The sequence below is a fragment of the Camelus dromedarius genome, chromosome 7 (genome assembly GCF_036321535.1).
Source record: "Camelus dromedarius isolate mCamDro1 chromosome 7, mCamDro1.pat, whole genome shotgun sequence".
Lineage (NCBI taxonomy): Eukaryota > Metazoa > Chordata > Mammalia > Artiodactyla > Camelidae > Camelus > Camelus dromedarius.
Genome location: NC_087442.1, coordinates 2,842,716 through 2,865,819, shown reverse-complemented (window position 1 = coordinate 2,865,819; position 23,104 = coordinate 2,842,716). Strand labels below are relative to the sequence as shown.

Sequence of the window (23,104 nt, the reverse complement as noted above, 5' to 3'; positions counted from 1 at the left end):
GCTGCTGCACATGCTGAAAACAAAAACAAACAGAAATAGGAAAAAAAAAAAGGAAAGCAATAGAACTTGGGCACTTAAAAAAAATCCATTCCCTAATAGAGTAAACAGCTATTCTGCTGCAGGTTACAACTTCAATATCGTTTACCCTGTACCTCCACTGTTTAGAAAGGCAGCTCTAATAAATGAGATGCAGTCATGACCTTTGTCTGCTCTACCAATAGCTATAAATTGAGCCGAACGCTCCCATCGGCTAAGAGGACAGAACTCATTACTGCCCAAAGATTGCGACGTTGTCTTTGACTGAGATGTGTACCATTAAAATGAGTGCTACTTCACCACGCATAAAAACAATGTCTTTCACTGCCAACTTGAAACGCCATTCATTGATTTTGTGGATGACAAGACACTGTAACCGAAAGATTAGCTGAGCCTTATTCTGTGTTTGTTAAATTACAGTGCAGTCAGTTTTTTGAGCAAGTTGTTCTGTTGCTTTTTCAATTGGAGCCTTTATCAATGGCACACATGGAATGTAATTGTCAGATTTATAGTCCTGATGATTCCAGTTTAATTATCCTCTTATTGCAAATGCATCAGAGTGAAACTTATATCCATTAAATTAAGTCAGGATTTTTAATTTTGAAAATTTTGGGTAAATATGAAAATTTGTTTCTGCCAATGCTAGCTGTATTAATTCATAAACAACACCTGAACTCTGCTGAACTGGGGAATAAACCAGTGTTCATACAACTCGGACATCCAGGTCACGTCACTTGCCCTGATGTGATTATTAAAGCACCTCCCACATGCACTTTTAGGTATCCTGGTTGAGACGATAGAACACACAGTCCTGCTGGGCACGCATGAAGTAGAAGGACTACACAGCAATGCTTGACCCTCAGGTTACAATCATTTCAGGTCCCACATGGACAGCATTCCTGTGAAGTCCTGTGAACGCCCATAGCACTACCCAGGTGTTGGCTGTCTGCTGTTAACAGCATTCGTAGGACTTAATACTTCGTAGTACTCAATAGCTGGATGTAGACGTTATCTAATGTCATATAAGAGAGATGTCAGTCATGTCCGCATTGTTTCTCGGTTGGGAACACTGAGGCACAGCAAAGTCCGAAACCCTGTCTAAGGGTACGCAGTTAGGAAAGGGGGGGATTTTCTAGTATGTCGGGTTAATGATCTACCGTCAGAGACGGGTTCCCACGTCCCTAGGAGAGAAGCGCGGGGCCTCCTCACCTGTGGCCACTGTGGCATGTTCATGCCCGTGTGCGACTGGTGTCCCGCCCGCTCAAGCTCTGGGTCCTCCCTGGTCGCTCGGCGGCTTTCAGACCCATCGGTTCTGGCTCCCTAATTGACTCGCGTTCCTCTAGCAATCCCCGCGGGGCCTCTGCCGTTCAAAGCCCGGAGGGAAAGGCTGGGCAGCGCCGAGTCGGAAGACAGGGGACAGATTTAGAATAGTGACGTCATTTGGTAATCTTCCAAAGCCCGTCCCCTGGAGGGGGGGCTGGGCAGGTGCGCGTAATTCGGAGGGCTGCGCCTGCTTTATAGGACCGCCCCCAGACAGACAGGACCGCCCCCAGACAGACAGGACCTCCCTCAGACAGACAGGACCTCCCTCAGACAGGACCGCCCCCCAGACAGACAGGACCGCCCCCCAGACAGACAGGACCTCTCCCAGACAGACAGGACTGCCCCCAGACAGACAGGACCGCCCCCAGACAGACAGGACCGCCCCCCAGACAGACAGGACCGCCCCCAGACAGACAGGACGGCCCCCTACACAGAAAGGGCTGCCTCCCAGACAGACATGACCTCCCTCAGACAGACAGTACCGCCCCCAGACAGACAGGACCTCCCTCAGACAGACAGGACTGCCCCCAGACAGACAGGACCTCCCTCAGACAGACAGGACCGCCCCCAGACAGACAGGACCACCACCTACACAGACAGGGCTGCCTCCCAGACAGACATGACCTCCCTCAGACAGACAGGACCGCCCCCAGACAGACAGGACCGCCCCCAGACAGACAGGACCGCCCCCTACACAGACAGGGCTGCCTCCCAGACAGACATGACCTCCCTCAGACAGACAGGACCGCCCCCAGACAGACAGAACCTCCCCCTACACTGTGCAATGAGGCTTCACCTTCTACTGAGCAGACAGACGCAGGCAGCCACTTACCGTGGCACTGACGTCTCATACGTGTTACACAAGACAGATCGTCTCCGAAAGAAACAGCCCGCCGGTATCCACTATATAATCAGGCACTTGGAGGCTTGACAGTCGCAACTGAGCAGGTCTGCAGGAGTGAATGTTTCCTCCAAAGGGTACCAGCCCATTTTCCCCGGGACAGTGGAAGAACCTCTAATCATCTGTTTTTCTGCTTTTCCACCCCAATGAATAGACAGGATGGCTTCGTGTAATGATTGTCTTCATTCTGTGTGGGACATCAGCCTGCCTCCTCCTTACATTTTGAATTATTTTGTCTGCTTTTAAGTCAGAAGGACGAGAATTGTGCAGAGGCGGGCTTTTTCTCCCCCCAAAGATTCTATCCCAAATTCTTCTGCAACATGGTTCATAATATTTCTTTCCTTTACAAATAAAATAATAGGTGAATGGTTAGTAGAAAGTCATAACTGTTCTCTGCAGAGATCTGAGTGTTGCAGGTGGTGATAGCAGCTTAGATTTATACAAATTATTCTTTCTTTCTTTTTTCTTTCTTTCAAAATGCCTCCATATGGCTGAACTCACCAGTTACCTTTTCTGAAAAATAAGGCCTTTTAGTAGTACTGAAAATGAAAGATTGAGAGAGGAGGTAACCTGAGTCAGGATAACACCACCGTGGGATTAGAACTCGTCTTCTGACTCCAAACCCGAGATTAGATCTGATCTCTTTCTTAGGATTCGATTCATCTCTGAGCAACATAAAAATGAAAACAATACTGGTTTAAACAAGACAGAAATGTATTTGTCAAATTTACTTCTCTCTCACATCAAAGTCAAGAGGTAGGACCAATGCTTTATTTGGCTCTTAGATTCCATTTCCAAGATCACCAAAAGGCCCAAGATGGCTGCTCTAGCTCCAACCATCATAAAAGCATTCCTGCTGGCAGGTATGAAAAAGGAAAGGAGAATAGCATGCTGTGTCCCTTAAGGACACTGCTTCAAGTTTGACTGCATGCTTCCAGTATATCCTGTCTGTGGCAGAGACTGAAATAGAAGCCTGGTTCCCAGACTCCTTTACCAAGCTTTTCCCAACAGGCCGTCTACTACCTTTGGCACTTTTCATCAGAGTTCTTTTTGAAGGAAAACATTGTCAAATTTCTATCTTTCAGCCCATTTATTAGTCTTTGTCAGCAGAAAGTGGTTTCTTTCACAGAAGCCTGAAGTAAGGTGATTTGACCTCTAGGTACCTGTATTTGCTAATTTGTTCCATAATAATCATTTAGGGTGAACAATATTGACATAAAATTTGAGATAACTTTCTGCAGTAGTCTGCTGCCTTACCATAATGCCTGCTGACAGTGAGGTTATTTTAAGAATATGTCTTCTGCACTTGTAGTGGAAATACCTGTTGGCATCAAACCCCTGTTGATGAAAGTATGCAGAGAGGTTAGCATTCATTCAGCTCTTAGCGCTGTGATTAAAATGATAGCCCACAAAACCGTGAATGATATTGGAGGGGATGGGGTTTGAGAAGTAATTACTGATTTACTAATAAGTTATGGTGCTGGAATGATGTGAGCAACATTTTTCACTGACCAGTAAATTTCAGAATCCACTAATGGTTCAGGACATTTGAAGAATAACTGATTTTGATAAAAATTGGTATTCTAAAAAATAGTAGGTTTTATTTGGAAGTTGATTCATTATTAAACAAATTGTTAGCCAAATTTACATTTCAAGTGGTTTAGCGATGTTTTTCGTAGCCCATCTGTGAAATTTTGTCCGTATCTTGCACGTAATGAACTTGTGTTGAAGAAGAATTCTTTGAAGGTAAGAATCACGAGGCTCATGACATTACGTTCATATGAAATTAACGTATGTCAAAGGTTATATTTAGCTCACGAATTAAGGAGAGAACCAGTGAGATCTGAAGAGAAGGGAGAGAAAACACACACATACGTGGGCGATCAGAAATGCGAAAGTGAATTTGCTGGAAAGTTGGCTTTTTCCATGGCGGTGCTGTCGGGCCGAGGGCTCAGTTGCATCTCCACCAGGCAAAATCCATCTGCAGCTCATCAGCAAGAATCCTGTGCAACACTGCCAGCTTTCTACAACTTTCAGACTCATAAAATGCACCAGGACAAGGACAGGAGTGAACGTCTGAAGAACCAAGGAGCCCAGAAGGGTCCAGCGTACAATGGCTTATAGTCTGAGGACAGGCTACCCAGGGGTCTTTTGGCCCATCTCACGGTCTTTTGAAATTTTGCGCGCCTTCATAATACTTGATTTGTTCTAAGTCAGGTTTACTAAATAATAGAACCATTATGGTATAACCACTTTAAAGTCCCTTCAAGGACTCAGATTTTTATACCAACTAATCATAAATATTTTTAAAAATACATTATTAACAAAGGACTTTTTCCCTGATCTTTCTTTTTTTTCACTCCCCTCAATCTTTTTATTTGAAAGCCTCCTTACCTGTGTATTTTCTTTCATGATCATGTCAGATGAAAAAATAAGTTGAAAAAACAAATCCCAATTCTGCTGGCAAATTGTTTTTCCTTTCTTTAGCCACATAAGCGTATGTTTGACAGTGTTTAATACAGGAAGAAGCGTTTTGTTGCTTTTTGGTGGGGTTTTGGTAGAATAAGCTATTTAGAAATCTAAGCAGGGCTCTGTTGTGGCACATAAAAGTTGTTCCCTATAGGAAGAATGGAAATTTAAAAGATTTTAAAAGCGATTTGGGCAGTCCATTAATCAAAGGTGCAATCGGGCAGTCTCAGATCCCGTGATGAAAACTAAGTGAAATTTAAAGCCACTCATGTCATCTTTGAAATGTAGCTACTCTCCGAGTGATTTCCAGGCTGAGGCCATTATTTGTTGGGAAGTACTTGTCGATGTAATTACCCAAGTTGTAAAAGTGGATATTGTGGTGTCATTTTATCATAATTTGAAGCCCACGGAATTTAATCACCCACTGCCCTCCATCTGTGCACACGCACTTACGCATCTCAGCCCCAGACCATCCAGCTCTTTGTTGCCAAGAATTTAGATTTTCCCAGAGCAGATCCGTCTTCATTGCCTCAGACTTAAAGAACACAGTAACCCTGGTTGCGTTCATGAAAGGGGGAAGGGATTGCTTGCCGTGTTTGTAATTTATTCTCATTCTCAAGATTCTGCAGGAAAGTGAGACATATTTGACGTCCCAGTCAGACTGTCCTGCCACAGACGTAGAGTCGCTGGCACAAGTGTGAACCAAGAGTCCGTGAGAGGCCCTCGAGCCGGAGGGAGCGAATGACCCAGACGATGGTGCCTGCGTCTGCTTCTCGCTCGGTGGTGCTGGTGGAGTGAAGCTGGGAGCCCCGAGGTCTCAGGATCTCGTCTGGGAATCTTGGTTCCATGTGGGCTAGTGGGGCCAGGCAGTGACTTAGCACTTAAGGAGTGTAATTAGAAAAGCTTGCTCTTTGAAAGGCATTTTTGAGCCAACATCGCCTCCCTCTGACATTTTTGTGATACCAAAATGAAAACCCAGAGTACAAAAATTTTTTTTTTTTTAATTTTGGAACCCTTTGGCTACTTCAGACCTTAACACACATGTTCAACTGCAGCCTTGCTCCAGAGTTGCTGGACATCGGACCCAGAACCCACCAAAGCATCTCCATCTTTCAAAATCAGCACGCGAGGGCTGCGCCGCGTGGCCTTCCGCGCGGGCGTCTCCCTTGTCCTGCCCGCACGCTCAGAGCCTCTGCTCGCGTCCCACTTTCTGCCTAAAAGCATCTCAGTTCGTGCTCCGTAGGGAAGAGCACTTATGTCCGCCTGACCCTGCTGTGTGTTCCTAGCAATCGGGGGCCATGTTGTTTTATTTTCTGCCTCCTTTTCTACCGTTTTTATTGAAGTATAGCTGATGCACAATGCTGTATTATGGGTGCGCAGCACAGGGAGTCAGTTGTAAAAGTCATACTCCATTTACAGTTGTTATAAACTACGGGCCCCGCTCCCTGCGCCGTGCAGGGCGCCCTCGTAGCTTGTTTCACACGTAGCGGTTTGCACCTCTGACCCCTCTGCCCCTTCTTAGCCCTTCCCCACCCTCTCCCCACTCGTCTCCACAAGTTTGTTCTCTGTATCTGTGCGTCTGATTCTTTTTTTGTTATATTCGCTAGTTTTGGTTTTTTAGATTCCACATGTAAGTGCCATCATACAGTATTTTTCTTTCTCTGACTTATTTCTCTGAGCATAATACCCTCCAAGTCCATCCACGTTGCTGCAAGCGGCCAAATTTCCTTCTTTTTATGGCTGAGTCGTACTCCAGTGTGTACAGGCTGCACCTTCTTTATCCAGTCCTCCCTCTGCTGGTGGACACTAACGTTGCCCCCATGTCTGGGCAGTTGTGAGTAACACGGCTGTGACATGAGGGTGCAGTGTCTTTTCTACTTAGTGTTCAGTTTGGGGGGCGCATGCCCAGGAGTGGGATTGCTGCATCATGTGGTCTCCTTCCTTTTTTATGAAACATTTTTCCCTTAGAGCGGAGTAGACAGACAGCGCTGTGAACACCCATAAAACCAGTTAATTTCAGCACTTTTATCATTTTAACACTTTTATCACTCTATCATTTTTTTTGCTGAAAATATTTAAACATGAATTGTAATGTCATTTTCTTCCACCCTTGAAGACTGAAGCATGTATCTCCAAAAGCATGTCCTCCCACAGACCGGCAACGTTATCAGCTGTAAGAAAAAATGATAATAAATCCCTAAGATCACCAGATTCCCAGGCCATATTCAGTTTTCCTCATTCCTTCTCAAAATATCTTCTGTGGCTTTTTTCTCCCAGTTTGGATCAAATTAAGGAGGTGTTAAGTCTCCTTGATTATGCCTCTAAAGTTCTGTTACTGCAAGGCAAGTCCTCTTTTTTCTCTGATGTGGTGTTTCCCCATCAGGCCGGCGTGCAGTGGAACCTCCCATGTCCTGGGTTTGCCTGATTCTTTCCTCACAGAGTAATTTCACGTGTTTGTCTCCACTGCTGTTTGCCCCACTGTTAGGGACCCTGAGGTTGATTCGTGGGAGGGTGGTGACCACCAAGCCCCTCCACGATGAGTCTGAGTTTTCCCCGTTGACACCGGCGTGTTTCCTCTGGAGTAACATTTTGGCACCACCAGGAGAACCTCCCATCGCCTCTTCTCTGAGTGCGTGTAGCGCCCGCTGAGGGTCCTCACCTGAATCAGGCGTTTCACCAGGGGCTGCGAAGTGGAGATTTTCTAAATTCATCGTTTCTTCTGAAAATGGTGATTTTCTAAGTTCGTCCTTCCTTTTTTACTTAAGAGTGGGTAGTTTTCTGGGAGGAGGCGCTCTCCCTCATGAACGGGCTGTTTGGGTCCCCAAACTACTGAAAAAGCAGGATTCACCCTAGTTATTGACTTTTAATGACCAGTTTTCAGAGTAAGGAGTTGGTGTAATAGTTACCTCCAGCTGCGGAAAGTACCATTATGTGAGGAGCATTGAGGACTTTTGAGTTTTTTTCATATATTCAAACCAGAAATAGACTCACAGACGTAGAAAACTGTGGTTACCGGGGGGAAAGGGGGGGAGGTGTAAACTAGGAGCGTGGGATACACAGACACACATTACTGCACATAAAATAGATAAACAGCAAGGACCTACTGTAGAGCACAGGGAACTACATTCAGTTTCTTGTAATGAGCTGTAATGGGAAAGAAACTGAAAAAATACATATATTTATATTTGTATGTGTATGGATAACTGAATCTCTTTGCTGTACACCTGAAACTAACATTGTAAACCAACTACACTTCAATAAAAAATAAGAATAAAAAAATTTTATATTAGTAAGACTACGTGGCTAGTGGCCATAGTTCTAGATTATAAATGTGGTCCAACTGAAAATATTTGCATTCGGCTTATGTTTCCTAAAGTAAGGTAAATCCTAGTACCAGCTTTCTAATTACTGTCGTCTCTTCCTATGACTCTCCACCCAAGCCTTGCTGTTTGGAAGCTGAAGGAGCAGTCGCCCGTGGCCGGAGGCCGTGGGTCTGCGTCGGGGCTGAAGGGCACCACTGGTTACGGCGCATTCTCCCTGGCCCCTGACTTCGGAGGGAGAGAGTGCAGAACTTTTATTCTATGGCCTAGTGGGCACTGGAGAAACATGATGAAAACACAACCACGAGCTGCCTGCAACCAAAACATCACATGAGTTTTTGTTAACTACAAATTTCTGCCAACGCCCAAGAAAGGACAAAATGTGGGAATGAGCCAGCGTAGCTTTAGTCTCGTGATAGCTGCATGATCGTTTTTAACTACTTGAAGTTTAGAATCAATTTTAACTTTTAATTATAGAGGCATTTAAACTTAAACAAAAGGAAAAAGAATAGTAAGTAAACTCCTGTGTGCCCACAGCGCACCTTCGGCCGTATCTCCTGTTGGCCAGGCCCCTCCCTGCTGTGTGCTGCCCTCCTGTCCCCCCACGCCTGTCGGCCAGAAGCAGATCCCCGACGCCGTTTCATTTCATCCTCCGCGTCGCACCACGGACAGCTCTCAAAGATACGAACTTGTTACCTTATAGAAGAACATAAAGGACCGTGTCACACCAAGAGAAAAAATAAACCCCAACCAAAAGCAATAGTTTCTCATCAGCATTAATTATCCTACTAATTGTGTTAATAACATTAGTAATCTTACTAGTGGTTACATTTCCCATTGTCATATAAGTGTCATTACGATTTGAAGAAACCAGGTCATTTTCCCTGTAGTTTCTCAGAGTCTCCTGCTCGTGTCCTTGTGGCAGTGGTCAGAATGCTCCTCTGTCCCCTGCTTCCTGTGAGCTCCAGTTGGGTCTAGCAGCTTGACTGGATTTGCGGGGTTCTGTTCTGGTTTTGGTAGCGCGTGATCAGCAGTGTCGCCTTCTTCCTTCAGGAGGCAGTGGATGCTAATTGCCCCTCCTTCTGTGGTGCAGCAGCCCTGCTGGTCGGAACCTTAAAGCGTTAGACGCTGCAGAATGGCGATGTTCTAGTGCCATCAGTCTTTCCCACTGGTAACTGGAATACTCCCACAGGGTGGCACTTGCCCTTGTCTGTGACTGGGTTACCCAAGGATACAGTCTGTATGGGAAAGAAGGGAAATCTTGATGCTTTTCTGTTTCTTTACCACTTTTTAAACAGCATGCTAATGTATGAGTGTTCTGTGATGATGGTGAATCGAGCTGGTTGTCTCTCTGTCATCATTCTAAGTTCTTGAATTTATCCATCGCTCATGAGCTTTAATCCACTGCAGCTATCCTTACTGATGCTTCAGACATCCAGTCTTTGGCAGGTGGGAGCCTCCTCCAGGTGGCTCCTGAGTCATTGTGACCTGGTCCTAATAGACTTGGATAGTTTCCTTGGTCTTCCGTGTCGTTCCTGTCCAGACTTGGGAATCAACTGTTCACAGAAGGAACCCTAACTTCATTCGAGGGGCAGTGGTATCTCTAGACTGTAGTGGGGGTGTTTGGGGTTTATATTTTATAACCATCATATGGGTATTGACTGTCTTAGGAAATACATGCTCTTACATTTTTTAGGAAATACATGCTCTGTGTTATCAGAACATATATAAATACAGATAAATTATATCAGAAAAATAAAGTAAGCAGTAAATGGGAAGAACATTGTTTCTATTGGCAGCTATTTATAATTAAAAGAAGACAGCCAAGGGGAAAATCAAATCTACTGCATTGACCATGTGCACTATTTGTTTCAGAAATTAAAATCTATTTCTGCACATCGATTCTTTGTAACATTTACGTAACCAAGGACTAATATGCTCTTCAAAGCCAACCAGCATATACAGATTATACTTGGCAATGAGAACTAGATCATGTCAATTTTTACGAAATCTTGTAGTGCCATGAAATAGCATTCATTTTTAAAATTTTCACGGTGGGTAAGACTTTTGGAAGCTGTCTGAAAAATACATTATTGTTCAGCAAAAATAAGCAAAACATAAAGTGAGCTGATATGGTCCTCAGAGTAAATGACTGGAATTTTATCTTCTTTTTCGGAAGAGTAAGCATAATAGTTTGTTGCGTTGCTGTGTATTGTTGTGTCACAACTTGGGGAAACAAAATGCAAAGAAAAGAAATCACACTCTTTGTGCGACCAAGGCAACCTGTTCCTCTTCCTTTAACTTTCTGAGCTTTGAAGAATTACTATAGTATACAGAACAATTAAGTTAATGATATATTTTAAATGCAGAGCCCTGGCTACTTGATGTATGAAAAACAACTAGCCAATGGGTGTGCAGGCATTTCTTTGGGCAGCTCTTGCTGAGAACCTCACTCTCTCTGTTCCCGAGAATCCCCACTGAGCTCCCTCCCTGGCCTCAGCACTCAGGGGCGCTCCCCTGTGACACCTTTGGCACCGCGGTGACGGGGATAAAAAAACAGCTATAACAGACTCTCACACGGAGGCGCAAAAGGTGCAATCTGAGAAAACCGCCGCGTTCCTCCCGACGTCCTTTCACGTCGCCTCTGATGGGACCCCCTTTGGCAGAGCGCCCGCGCTTTCCAAGGAGCTCTGCTTGTTGTTTCTCAAGGAGGTGGGATATTTGGTGAATCAGACTCAGGAGAGTATGAATTGGTTAATTCATTTTTTAAAAGATAATCTTTATTCTAAAAAAAATTGGGGGGTATGTTCATTCATCATACATCATTTTAGCACCTACGTACGTATCAGTCATTTTGCTAAGTGTTAGGAAATCAAAGAGCAGTGGCCTCCTCCCTTGGGAATCGTGACTCTGGTGGGAGAGACAGACAGAGAGTTGTAGTGACAAGTGACCAGCCCGCTGTGGTGGCATGAAGCAGGATGAATGAACACCCGGCGTCAGCAGAGAGGGGTTGATTCCACCTGGCAGGGGCGTGAAAACCTTCACAGAGGAGAGCCCTTTTATGCTGAGCCCAGGAAGATTTCACCTGGTGGGAGTGGGGAGTGGGCATCGCAGGGAAGGGCGGTGGCAGGAGGCTTCGGGGAGGCAGGAGAGGCTGCCGTTGTTGGGGTGCTCAGTGGGGGAGGACAGATTAACAGGGGAGAAAAGCCCCGGCCAGAGCATGCCAGGCCTTGGGTATCAGACTAAGGAGTCTGGCCCATGTGGTCTCTGCCAAGGAGGCAGAAAAAAACTTTTTTTAAAGAAGTGTGGCTTAGAGGATGGGACAGAGTCCCACTGGGAGGCCCTGGAGCGGTGAGGGCGAGGGTGACAGCACGAACACTGGACATGAGCAGTAAGCGATGGTTCGAGAAGTCTTCCAGAGGAAGGATGAGCAGGCGAGGGTCAGATGCGGGAGATGGGAGACAGAAGGGAGGCAGGGGTGAGTCCAGCTCCTCTGCTGGGTGGTGACGGCAGCGCGGTGAGCCCTGGAGCCGGGACGGTTGTGGGCACGTCACGTGTCTCAGGAATATCACCTCCTTGACTTTCCACGTGGGCAAGATGAGGCTGTATGTACTATTATTTCACCTGTTCTGCAAAAGACTTGTCCTTTTTTAAAAAGCATTACGAGAGAGAGAAAATGTAGTTAGAAAAGTTGCAAAACTCCAGGAAGAGAGGAAAATTCTACACTTGCATTAATCTAACAAAATAGTCACAAAATATGTGAAACAAAATGTGGGAGCTCTCCAGGAGAGAGTCACTCAAAACATCATTATCCTAGAAATTTTCCATCCAACAGTCTTACTTAATGAAAGGTCAGACACACAAAATAGTAGCTAAGTGAGAGTCAGTGTGAAGCTACAGCTGACCTGGTTACTTCACGTGCCACACGGGGAGCTCAGTTTACAATTAGAGGACACACATTCTCTCAAGAAACCTTTGCAAAAATAGACACCCTCAGGCCGTAAACCAGTCTCAGCAAATCTCAAAGAATTAATACTGCAGACTTTTCTGGCTGCATGTAGGCAATCACAAGTCAGTAACAAAATGATAGTAGATGAGAATGTTTCCCACACATTTGCAAACTGGAACTTCTAGATAATTCACAGGTTGAAGAGGAGATTATGAGACACCAAAAATGCACAGAACTAAGCAGTACTGAAAACACCACCCATTAAAACTTATGGACTCAAATAAAGAGGTCATTAAGAAAATTTACAGCACCAGCTGAGATTGTATTAGAAAAGAAGAAATGCTGAAATTGATAAGCTAAGTGTCAAACTTAAAAGTTAAGGAATGGGGGATGATGAGCTAAGGTAGAACAGGAATTAATAAAACTGAAAGGTGCAGCAGTATCTGACTGACCGTGAACCAAACCTCCGTGACGAGAACCCCAGCAGTTCATCCAGATACACTATCTGAGCTGAGGGTGCAGACGCTGCCCAGAAAGACAGAGGTGGCCATCCAGGCCTAGCAAAAAAAAATGGCCTGCTATCGCAAAGCAGTGGAGAATACTAACAAAACCTAGAATGTCTGGAAGGTAACCCATAACGTCTAGAATATACTGTGAAATTACCTTATGTACAAAGAATTCTTTTTTAAGAATGGAACATACTCTCAACATAAAAAAAAATTAATTGAGTCTGACTCTGAAATGAAACAGATTTTGGAACTGACAGACGAGGATTTTAAAAGAACTATTGTAAATATCCTCGGTGAGTTAACACGAGCATGAGTTCCACAGAGGAAACGCTCAGCAGAGAAATCTCAGCAGAAAAACAGAAACGAGGAAAAGAACCAAGTGGAAATTCCTAAACAGAAGAATACCGATTCTGAAGTTTAAGAAAATCACTGTGTGTATTTGTTAGTCAAAGAGTCATGACAAAGGAAGGGCAAAGTGGCTTGGATGGCAGTCAACAGAAATGACTCAGGATCAAAAGAGAGAAATCTGTTTTTAATGAACAGAGCCTCAGAGACTTAGATGACGTCAGGCTGCCCAATCCATGGGAAACGGGAATCCCAGGAAGCGAGGAGACAGATGAAGGACGACAAAAGGTATTTGGCAAATTAATGGCTGAAGGTTTGATGAAGACATAAGTCTGCAGATACTAGATGCTCAGCAAACATCAAAGAGACAGAAGAAGCCCCTCCTGAATTGCACTGCAGTCAGACTGCTGCAAACCAAAGACAGCAAGTAACTCTTGGAAGCAGCAAAAGAAAAATGCACAGAAACGACATGCAGGGAAATAATTAAATTAATAGCTGGCTTCTCGTTAGAAGCCATGGTGACCGGACGAGAGTGAAACAGAACCTCAAAATGCTAAGAGGAAAACGAAAACAGATTAACCTAGAAATCTATATTAAGAGAAATAGCTCTCAAGAATGAAGATTAAGTAAAAAGACTTTCAGATAAAACAAAGTTAGAAGAGTTGGTTGTCAGCCAATTCATATAATCAGAAACCCTAAAGGAAGTTCTTCAAGGAGGAAAATGCAAGCCCATGGGACACATATTTCTGATAAAGAATTAAAAAGCATCAGAAATGGTAAATCGTGGATAGTAGTGCAAAAGGCAATTTTTGTCTTGACTTTTTCTTCTTAATTTCTTTGTAAATAATAATATTGTTATAAAGAATAATTATAGTGTTGTGGAATACATACAGGCCGTCACTGTAATGCACAGCACTGCTATCCCAGCATGGGCCTGGGTGTGAACCCGAAAACTTGACAGGTCTCCATATTTCATGAGAAGTGGTACATTAGTAACTCTCTGTGGATGCTGAAAGTATACGGTGAATGTATGTTATAATCCCTGAGACAGCCACTAAAAGGCAGGCAAAGAACACAGCTGAGAATAGGGAAATCAAAATGCTAAAAAACACTCCAACACAACATGGAAGTCAAGAGACAAGAAAGAAGGAAGTAGGAAGTAGAGGAGGAAAGAAACAAACTAAAAATAAAAACAGGAAAAGATGATAAACCAAACGCATCCATATCAATAATGTCACTGAATGTGCGTCCAGAGCTTTACCAGGACAGACCACACTGTGGGCCACAAAGTGTCTTAGTGAGTTTTAAGAGACTAAAACCATGTACAGGGTATTCTTTAATCTAATGAATTTGAATTGAAGATCAGTAAAAATAAGAGGGCCAGAATAACTTTACATATTTGGAAATTGAACATGTTTCTGAATAGTCATTGGGCCAAGCAGACTTCACAAGGAAAATCAGAAATAACTTGAACTGAAAAATACCATGATCCGGCCCATCAGGATCTGTGAGACGCAGCCAACACCATCCACAGAGGGACGTTTTTGGCTTTAATAGTTCTAGTAAAAAGGTGGAGAGTCAAACCAAAGGTCTGAATTTTCACCTTAACAAACTAGAAAGAGAAAATCAAAGCCAAAGCAAGTAGAAGAAAGAAAGAAAACAGAAACGAATGTAATTCTGTGAAGAAGATTAAAGACAGAAGAGGAGTGTTCTAGCTTCATTGCTTTACATGCTGCTGTCCAGTTTTCCCAACACCATTTGCTGAAGAGACTGTCTTTATTCCATTGTATATTCTTGCCTCCTTTGTCGAAGATGAGTTGACCAAAAGTTTGTGGCTTCATTTCTGGGCTCTCTATTCTGTTCCACTGGTCCACATGTCTGTTTTTGTACCAATACCATGCTGTCTTGATGACTGTGGCTCTATAGTATTGTCTGAAGTCTGGGAGGGTTATTCCTCCAGCCTCTTTCTTTCTCTTCAGTAATGCTTTGGCAATTCTAGGTCTTTGATGGTTCCACATAAATTTTATTATGATTTGTTCTAGTTCTGTGAAATATGTCCTGGGTAATTTGATAGGGATTGCATTCAATCTGTAGACTGCCTTGGGCTGTGTGACCATTTTAACAATATTGATTCTTCCAATCCAAGAGCATGGGATATCTTTCCATTTCTTAACGTCTTCTTTAATTTCCTTCATCAGTGGTTTATAGTTTTCTGTGTATAATTCTTTCACCTCCTTGGTTAGATTTATTCCTAGGTATTTTATCACTTCGGGTGCTATTTTAAAAGGGATTGTTTCTTTACTTTCTTTTTCTGTTGATTCATTGTTAGTGTAAAGAAATGCAACTGATTTTTGAATGTTGGTCTTGTAACCTGCTACCTTGCTGAATTCTTCAATCAGCTCTAGAAGTTTTTATGTGGACCTTTCAAGGTTTTCTATATATAGTAACATGTCATCGGCATAAAGTGACACTTTAACCTCTTCTTTTTGTGCTCTACACTGGAATTTGACACAACATTGTAAAATGATTATAAATCAATAAAAAATGTTAAAAAAAAAAAAAGAAAGAGGAGGAATGATGATACCATTAGAATCAATCCAGTCTGCACAGTGTTTTTCACTGATCGACTGATTATAGTGAGAAATGCCTTTACCTTCACACTGGCTCAATGTTACCACCTTCACTCAGAAAGGTAGTATTTTTTCTCCTCCCTATTGTGTGCCCTGCCTCCCCACCTACAGTCCTTTCAGAGAGTTTACCCTTTGGCTTGTAGGAAGTGTACACACCACACACGCACACACACACACACATGCGCGCACACACACACACAGACATGCCTCCATGCCTGTACACGCGTGCCGTTCAGTGGAAGCGCTCCATTAACTTTCCACGGGGATCTTTAACAACTCAGTTGATTAAACAAAGGACCTGTGTCACTGAGGATACGAGGTACAGATTCAAAGACATGCATGACAGCAAAACTGCCAGTTCCTCTGGGATTAGCAAAGGACACTGGGGACAGAGTGACAACGGTTCTGCAGGATGTGGGTGTAGGTTTCTGTGTGTGTACTTACCCAGAGTTTCAGATGCAGCAAATCAGGCCCTTTAGTACCAACCGTCTTCTACCCCTGTGGTAGCAGGTTTCTTACTCTGTTCTGTGAGCCCACTCTGCGTGTCCCACTCAAGGACATTCTAGAATGTTCCAAACTTTTATGTGTGTGCTTGTGCGTGACGTGTCGCTGTGTAGAGGAGAAGAGGTTCAGAGAGAAGCTTCCCATGACGTTAAATTGAAAGGCGCTGAATCTATTTCACCGTATTTAAAGGACCCTTGGATGAAACACGGGGTACATTTCTGTTGGAACTAGTCAGTTCTTTTCACATAAGTGTCCATCCAAAGCCAGTGAGCTCCTTGATATTTCATGTTTCTCTTTTATTTCCTCTCTTGTAGATAAAGAATTCATCTACAGAGAACAGAAGGGAAATGTGATACTGCGGAATGTTGAAACAAATATTTCTACAGTGTTAATAGAAGGCAAAAAAATTGTAAGTACTCTCTTTAATGACCGGGGTAATTTCATTTTTCCCTCCTGCAAGTCAATAAAGCAGAAAATGACTTTAGGTTTCAACTTTTAGTATAGCCAAGCAGAAGCAATAAACTGGTAATTCTAAAGGCTGAGCGGCTAAAGATAATGTGAAATTGAAGCCCCACTAATTTAAGAAGATGAAAGCACAGTTTCTCTGAGTATACGGGAAATTTCTCTGCAGGTGTTGGGAGCGAGTGTTGCATATCATACATAATTGAAAGATGAAGTCCTAAGGCTTTGCACATTTACAGCACAATTGCAGTAATGCAGCGAATACTTCAGGAGGATGTGTTCCATCTCATTAAAAAAAAAAACCTCATCTTCTCATGTACAGGGAGTATTGATCTGGGCACCGACTGCACTTACTCTGATGACAGTAAGTGATGTTTATGCTTAGAGCAGGTACCAGTCGATGTGAATGCTACTGCTTTATAACCTGGGAAAACCTGTTTTCCCAAAGATAATGACACTAAGATTTGGAGTTCACATGCAATTAAAGATCTTTATTAAAGAACTGACTGAATTTACATACCAAAAATCAATTTAAAGAGAATTGACTCTTTTCTCATATGGTCATGCTCATCCTTAGAAAGAATAAACCTTCAGCTTTCCGGAGTCGAACATTTTCTTGTCCAATGCTCTGAGGGAATCAAAGGAGAGCGGTAGGGCCAAGTCTGTGTTACAGGCGAGAATTGAAATGGGCCATAAATTCTAAATCAGATCAGTCAGGATGAGCTTCTGGTGAGAGGCAGAAACACAGGAATCCTAGAATCCTACGCTCTGGGGTTTAGAGGAGACCAGAGGAAACATTAGATGGCTGGTGTTACAGATACGGACCCTGTGCCGGTCAGTGAGCGAGGGGCTCAGAGTCCCCTGGGTGAGGACTCGGGCAGGTCCCAGGAGCCTCTGTCCCAGGGACAAGAGAGATGTCTCCATCTTTGCCACCCCCTCCCCTGACCGGTGCACATGCCATCTGGTCCCCTCTCGCCTCAAGAACATGTAACCTGCTGTTTAAATTCTCTTCATTTCTTTTTGGTGTAACGATACCTTTTTCTTTAAAAAATAAACATTTTATTGAGCTTTAGTGTGGAATAGATCCCACCGTTTACAGAGACTGTTTGCTGAGGTAAGGGAGGCCGAGCTAGGCTGTAGGATGCTGCGGTTCCCAAAATGACAAGTTTATTGAATTAAATAGTATTCTGCAAAATAGGACCCGATCCGGAAAGAACGGACGCGCCTGCATTTTTGCATTAAAAACCATCTTTGGTAGAATTACTCCCCTAAGAAAATCTGATTCAACCCACTTAAAAATACTGAAGATGCAGAAAAGGTTTTCTAATATTAATCGAGGGGAGAAAATGTGCAGACTGTTGCTGAGGAGAAGTACATTTTAATGTCAGAACCATTGGTGTTTCCCGGGAGGATGTCCGTTCAGGGAAAGCGGGTGCTTTGCGTACGGACGGCTGCACCTCAAGGAAACACAGGGACAGGAGCGGACTTCTCCTTCCCAGACCAGCAGCTCATGACGGCTCGTGTATCTCAACTGAAGCTGTTTCAGCCAAGTAGTAAGGCGACTTCAGAAACCACCTTCGGTAAAGAAAAATGCAAGAATTCCTCTTGAAGATCGGAAGGCTTCTTCCATACAATGAAGTTTCTTCTTAAAATGCCACGTCTTCACTCACAGTACAGACATTTGTTGAGCCTCCAGTGTGTACGGCCTGAGGGATACCGTTCACGGTCGTGCCGGGTTATTCTTGTCTCAAAGCTCCGTGTCAATGCGCCTTTAAGTAAACAGACCTCGGATGCAGGGAAGAGGAGAAGTCACCGCAGGGCGGCGCCGCCGTTTGGAACACGGAGCCCCGGGCTTGCGTCTGTGCGCCGGTTAAGCTGCTTGGGCTTCGGTTCCGCCGAGGTCCAGCTGCTGCCTCCTCCGCCCGCCCGCCCGCAGTGCCCCAGCCGCGGGGGCTGCCCCCTCTCTGCGGCCCGGCGCGCAGCACCGTGCGTCAGTCAAGCACATGCACGTGCCCAGGGCCAGCAGCGCCCCTGCTCGGGGAGGGCGCGGGAGCTGGGGCAGCGGGCGGCCCGGGCGGGGAGCGGCTCTGGTCCGTCCGTCTGTCCTCCGGCCTTTCCAGGGACGGCTCCCCCGCTGTTCTCTTCTGGTTGGAAACCCAGACGCTTTGAGATTATTTAAATGATAGGAGGAAGCTGAGGAAGAGAGCGGGGCGACGTCTGAGCAACGATCTGAGACTAGAGAAGCGGCCCTGAAGCGGTGAATGCCCACGTCCGCGGGAGTTTAAGGTCCCAACCCACAACCTGATCTCAACCCTGTTCCCTCTCCCCTGCCGCCGCCGAGAGGGGCCCTTCACCCGCAAGGCCACGTCAGGGCGTCCCAGCCAGCCTTGCCGTGACCCTCCTCTGGCTCCGTGACTTCCCTGACCGGCTCTTTCCCCGATGGAAAGGGATGCAAGTGAATGCGCACACTAGCCGTCGGGCCCTTCAGGTAGTTCATGAATATGCAAATATGCAAATGCGAGCGGCGCTGTGCTGGGCTCCTTGCAGGTGTCTCACCTGCCCCTGAACAGGTTCCTCCGACCAGAAGGCGTCCCCTCTTGCACCTCCAAATGGTAGAAATCAAATCATGACCAATTTCAGAATACCGCAGACCTTTACATTGTGAGCTCCCCGATACACTTAGCATTCCATGGTGGTTGTCACCCGGTTCACACCTTTACTTGCATTCTTTTGGAGTTTTTTTTCTTTTCATCATTGTTGAAGTCTAGCCAGTTTTCAGTGCTGTGTCATTTCTGGCACACAGCATCATGTTTCAGTCATACACGTACATATATTCCTTTTCATGTTCTTTTTCGTTATAGATCACTACAAGGTATTAATGTAGTTTCCTCTGCTACGCAGTGGAAACTTGTTTATCTACTTCATATGCAGTAGTTAGTGTCTGCAGATCTCAGATCTTTTGGTTTTTATATTGGTCTTTTTGGTAGTGAGATATTTTCTGTGCACCCTGGGCTGCTCCCATGTAAGATGGTGACCTTAATTGATAAATGTTGTGTGTGTTCGGACTGCTTCACCAACCAGCCGCCTCCCCGTCTCTCTCCCTTCCCATGGGCCTCCTTGGTCCCTGAAACACAACAGAACTAAGTTAGGCCGGTGAGTACCCCTACAACGACCTCTGAGTGTTCAAGGGAAAGGAAGCATCACATGTCTCTCAGTTTAAATCAAAAGCTAGAAGTGATTCTTGTGGTGGCTCACAGAGAAAAAGATGCGACAATGAACATACGTATGTTCATGTATAACTGAGAAATCGTGCTCTACACTGGAAGCTGACACAACATTGTAAACTGACTACAACTCAATAAAAAAAATGTTAAAAAAAAAAAAAAGCTAGAAGTGATGAAACTGAGTGAGGAAGGTTTGTCAAAAGCTGAGAGAGGCTGAAAGGTAGGTCTCGTGCCAAACAGTCAGCCAAGTTGTGAATGCCAAGGAGAAGCTCCTGAAGGAATTAGAAGTGCTGCTGCAGTGAACACACAAACGACAAGGAAGAGAAGCGCCTTACGGCTGACACGGGAAGCAGTTAGCGGTCTGGGTGGAAGCTCAGTCCAGCCTCAGCCTTCCCTTTAGCCAGAGCCTCATCCAGAGCAAGGCCCTCACTCTCCTCAGTTCTGTGAGGGCTGGGGGAGGCGAGGAAGCTGCAGGAAAAAGGATCCGAGCAGCAGAAGCTGCTTGATGAGGTTTAAGGGGAAAAGCCATCTTCATAACATCCAAGTGCAGGGGAAGCAGCAGGTGATGCGGAAGCTGCAGCGAGTTCTCCAGAAGATCCAGCTCAGATCATTCACGTGGGTGGCTGTGCTGAACTGCGGATTTTGAATACAGATGAAACAGCCCTCCATTGGCAGAAGCTGCCGTCTAGGACTTTCATAGCTGGAGAGGAGAAGTCAATGCCTGGCTTCAAAGCTTTGAAGGACAGGCTGATTCTTGCTCGGGGCTAATGCAGCCAGTGATTTTCAGTTGAAGCCAACACTGATTTGTCTTTCCTAAAATCCTTTAAAACAATGCTAAGTCTTCTCTGCCTGTGCTCTGTAAATGGAACAACGCCTGCATGACAGCATACCTGTTTACAACATGGTTTACTTAATATTTTAAACCCACTATTGAGACCCACTGCTGAGAAAAAAATGATTCCTTTCAAAATATGGCTGCTCGTTGGCAGTGCACGTGGTCACCCAGGAGCTCTGGTGGAGATGGACAACGGGATTCACGTCGTTTTCATGCCTAAGAACACAACTATCAGTCTGCAGCCCATGAATCAAGGAGTAATTTTGACTTTCAAGAATTATTATTTAAGAAATACATTTCATAAGGCTGTAGCTACCATAGACTGATTCCTCGGATGGGTCTGGGAGAAGGAACTGAAAGCCTTCTGGAAGGGATTCACCATTCCAGATGCAATTAAGAACACTCAAGACTCATGAGACGAGGGCAAAGCATCGACACTAACAGGAGTCGGGAGAAGTGGACTCTAACCCTCGCGGACTTCGGGGGGTTCAAGACCTCAGTGCAGGGAGGAACTGCGGACGTGGTGGAAACAGCGGCAGAACTGGGATTAGACGTGGGGCCTGAAGCTGGGGCTGAACTGCTGCAGCCTCACGGTAAACGTGCACGGAAAAGGGTGAGCAGAGCAGGTGGTTTCCTGAGACGGAATCCTCTCCTGGTGAAGGCGCTGTGACGGTGTCCTGATGACAATGAAGCGTTTAGGGTGTGACACAACCTTAGCTGATAGGGCAGCGGCAAGGTCCGAGAGGATTGAGTCCAATTCTGAAAAGTTCTACTGTGGCTGAAAGGCTGTCACACAGCACTGCCTGCTACAGAGAAGTTGTTCCCAAAAGGAAGAGTCTATTAATGCGGCAAACTTCATGGTGTCTTACTTTAAGAAATTGCCACAGCCACCCAGCCTTCAGCAACCGCCACCCTGATCAGTCAGCAGCCATCAACACTGAGGCGAGGCTCTCGCCAGCACAAAGACGCCACCTCACTGAAGGCTCAGACGATGGTTAGCGTTTTTAGCAATAAAGTATTATTTAATTAAGATATGCACATTGTTTTTTAGACATGGTGATATTGCACACTTAAAATACTACAGTACAGTGTAAACATAACTTTTACCTTTATTTTAAAAATAGTTTGGGGGCAGGGTATAGCTCAGTGGTAGAACACATGCTTAGCATGCATGAGGTCCTGGGTTCAATCACCAGTACTTCTATTTAAAAAATAAATAAAATGAAAAACAATACTTTAAATATCAAATTTAGTGTATCTTTATGCCCCTCTAAGACTCTTTTTGTCAACAAGTTAAAAAAATATAAAAAGGCCTTTGTTATATTATGTATCTCATTTTTTCCCTGAAAAATGAGACATGAAATATATCTGATGGCCCAAACTGGATCTTTGGATATTAAGACAATAGGTGTCTGGTTCCTGAAGAATCTCATGGATCTTTTTTCTACTGAGTACACACTGACTTCTTCCTTCTGTCTCTCTCTGTCACTCTCTTCAGTAGAAGTGCACTTAAAATGGACTTAATACATTTTGTTGAGCTTAATGACATAGATTTCCCAGGATCTGTAATTCTTATAGAAACTTAGCATCGTCTCTCCAATTCCTCTAAAACATCATAGAGTAAAAGTTCTCAGAAGGGTGAAGTGTTAGTCTTTGCTTGAGACTTAGATATTTAAAGCTGGAGTAGTCTTTGCAGATTACGTCATTCAAACCCTTCTGTTCTTAGAGGAGGAAACCAAGACGTCCCATAAGCAACTGCGGCTTGACCTCCACTTTGTGTGCTTTTGACCCACAGGGGCCCTCCAGCACACCCATCGTGTTACCTGTAACACGCATCCTTTTTACACCCTCTTTACTGATAATACCAGCAGTCACCAGGGGTGGTGCAAAGGATACGGTCATTCACTGTATTATTTAAATTGTTCCAGGTGCTTGGGAAACCAACTTGGCAGTACATTCAAGATGAATAAAAATACTTATGCATTTTGACTCATTCCAGGGAATTTTGCATAAGGAAATAATCTGAAAACTTCAAAAAGTAGTGAAAATACCTGAAAGTACAGAAATGAGATAAGTAATAAAAATAAAATATGATGTAGCAGTTAAAATAATAGTTATGAAGGCTGTAGAGTAACATGAAGAATATTTATGATGCTGTGTTAAGGAAGCACAGACTAACACACCATCACACACTTCAGTTAACAGCTGTCAGCATCGTCCACGTGCACTGAGAAGGCTGGGAGGCCAGCAGGAGGTCTGACAACAGCTCGCCTTGTCGGGTGGGGAAATTCTGTACATCATTTTCCAGTGTGGTGATTTACATAATTGCTGTCTCGGTGCCATTTATTCAATAATTTTAATCAGATTTCTAAAAATTCAGCCTCACATTTCAAAGACATTAGACTTCCGCCACTGCTGAATATGTAAGAGCTATCGATGGTTCCTGGAAATACTTAGAAGGAAAAACAATGTAAAAACATTTTTTTTTGTTGTTATGTTTACGTCAGGATTTCTCACTTTTTATGTCTTTACTTGCTGATTAATCTCCTTGTGTTAATTACTTACTTAAATTACAAAATTAACGTTTGAATAAAAAG

General features: G+C 44.3%; 1 protein-coding gene across 4 annotated transcripts in view; it reads left to right on the top strand.

The window, feature by feature from the left end:
* DPP6 (dipeptidyl peptidase like 6) overlaps positions 1–23,104 on the top strand; it is an 846,033-nt gene that overhangs the window by 595,977 nt on the left and 226,952 nt on the right. For all 4 annotated transcript variants that reach the window (XM_031455765.2, XM_031455767.2, XM_064487178.1 and 1 more), the window contains exon 4: positions 16,301–16,395. In XM_031455765.2, coding sequence (XP_031311625.1) covers positions 16,301–16,395 — 95 coding nt within the window. The remainder of the gene's footprint in view (positions 1–16,300; positions 16,396–23,104) is intronic.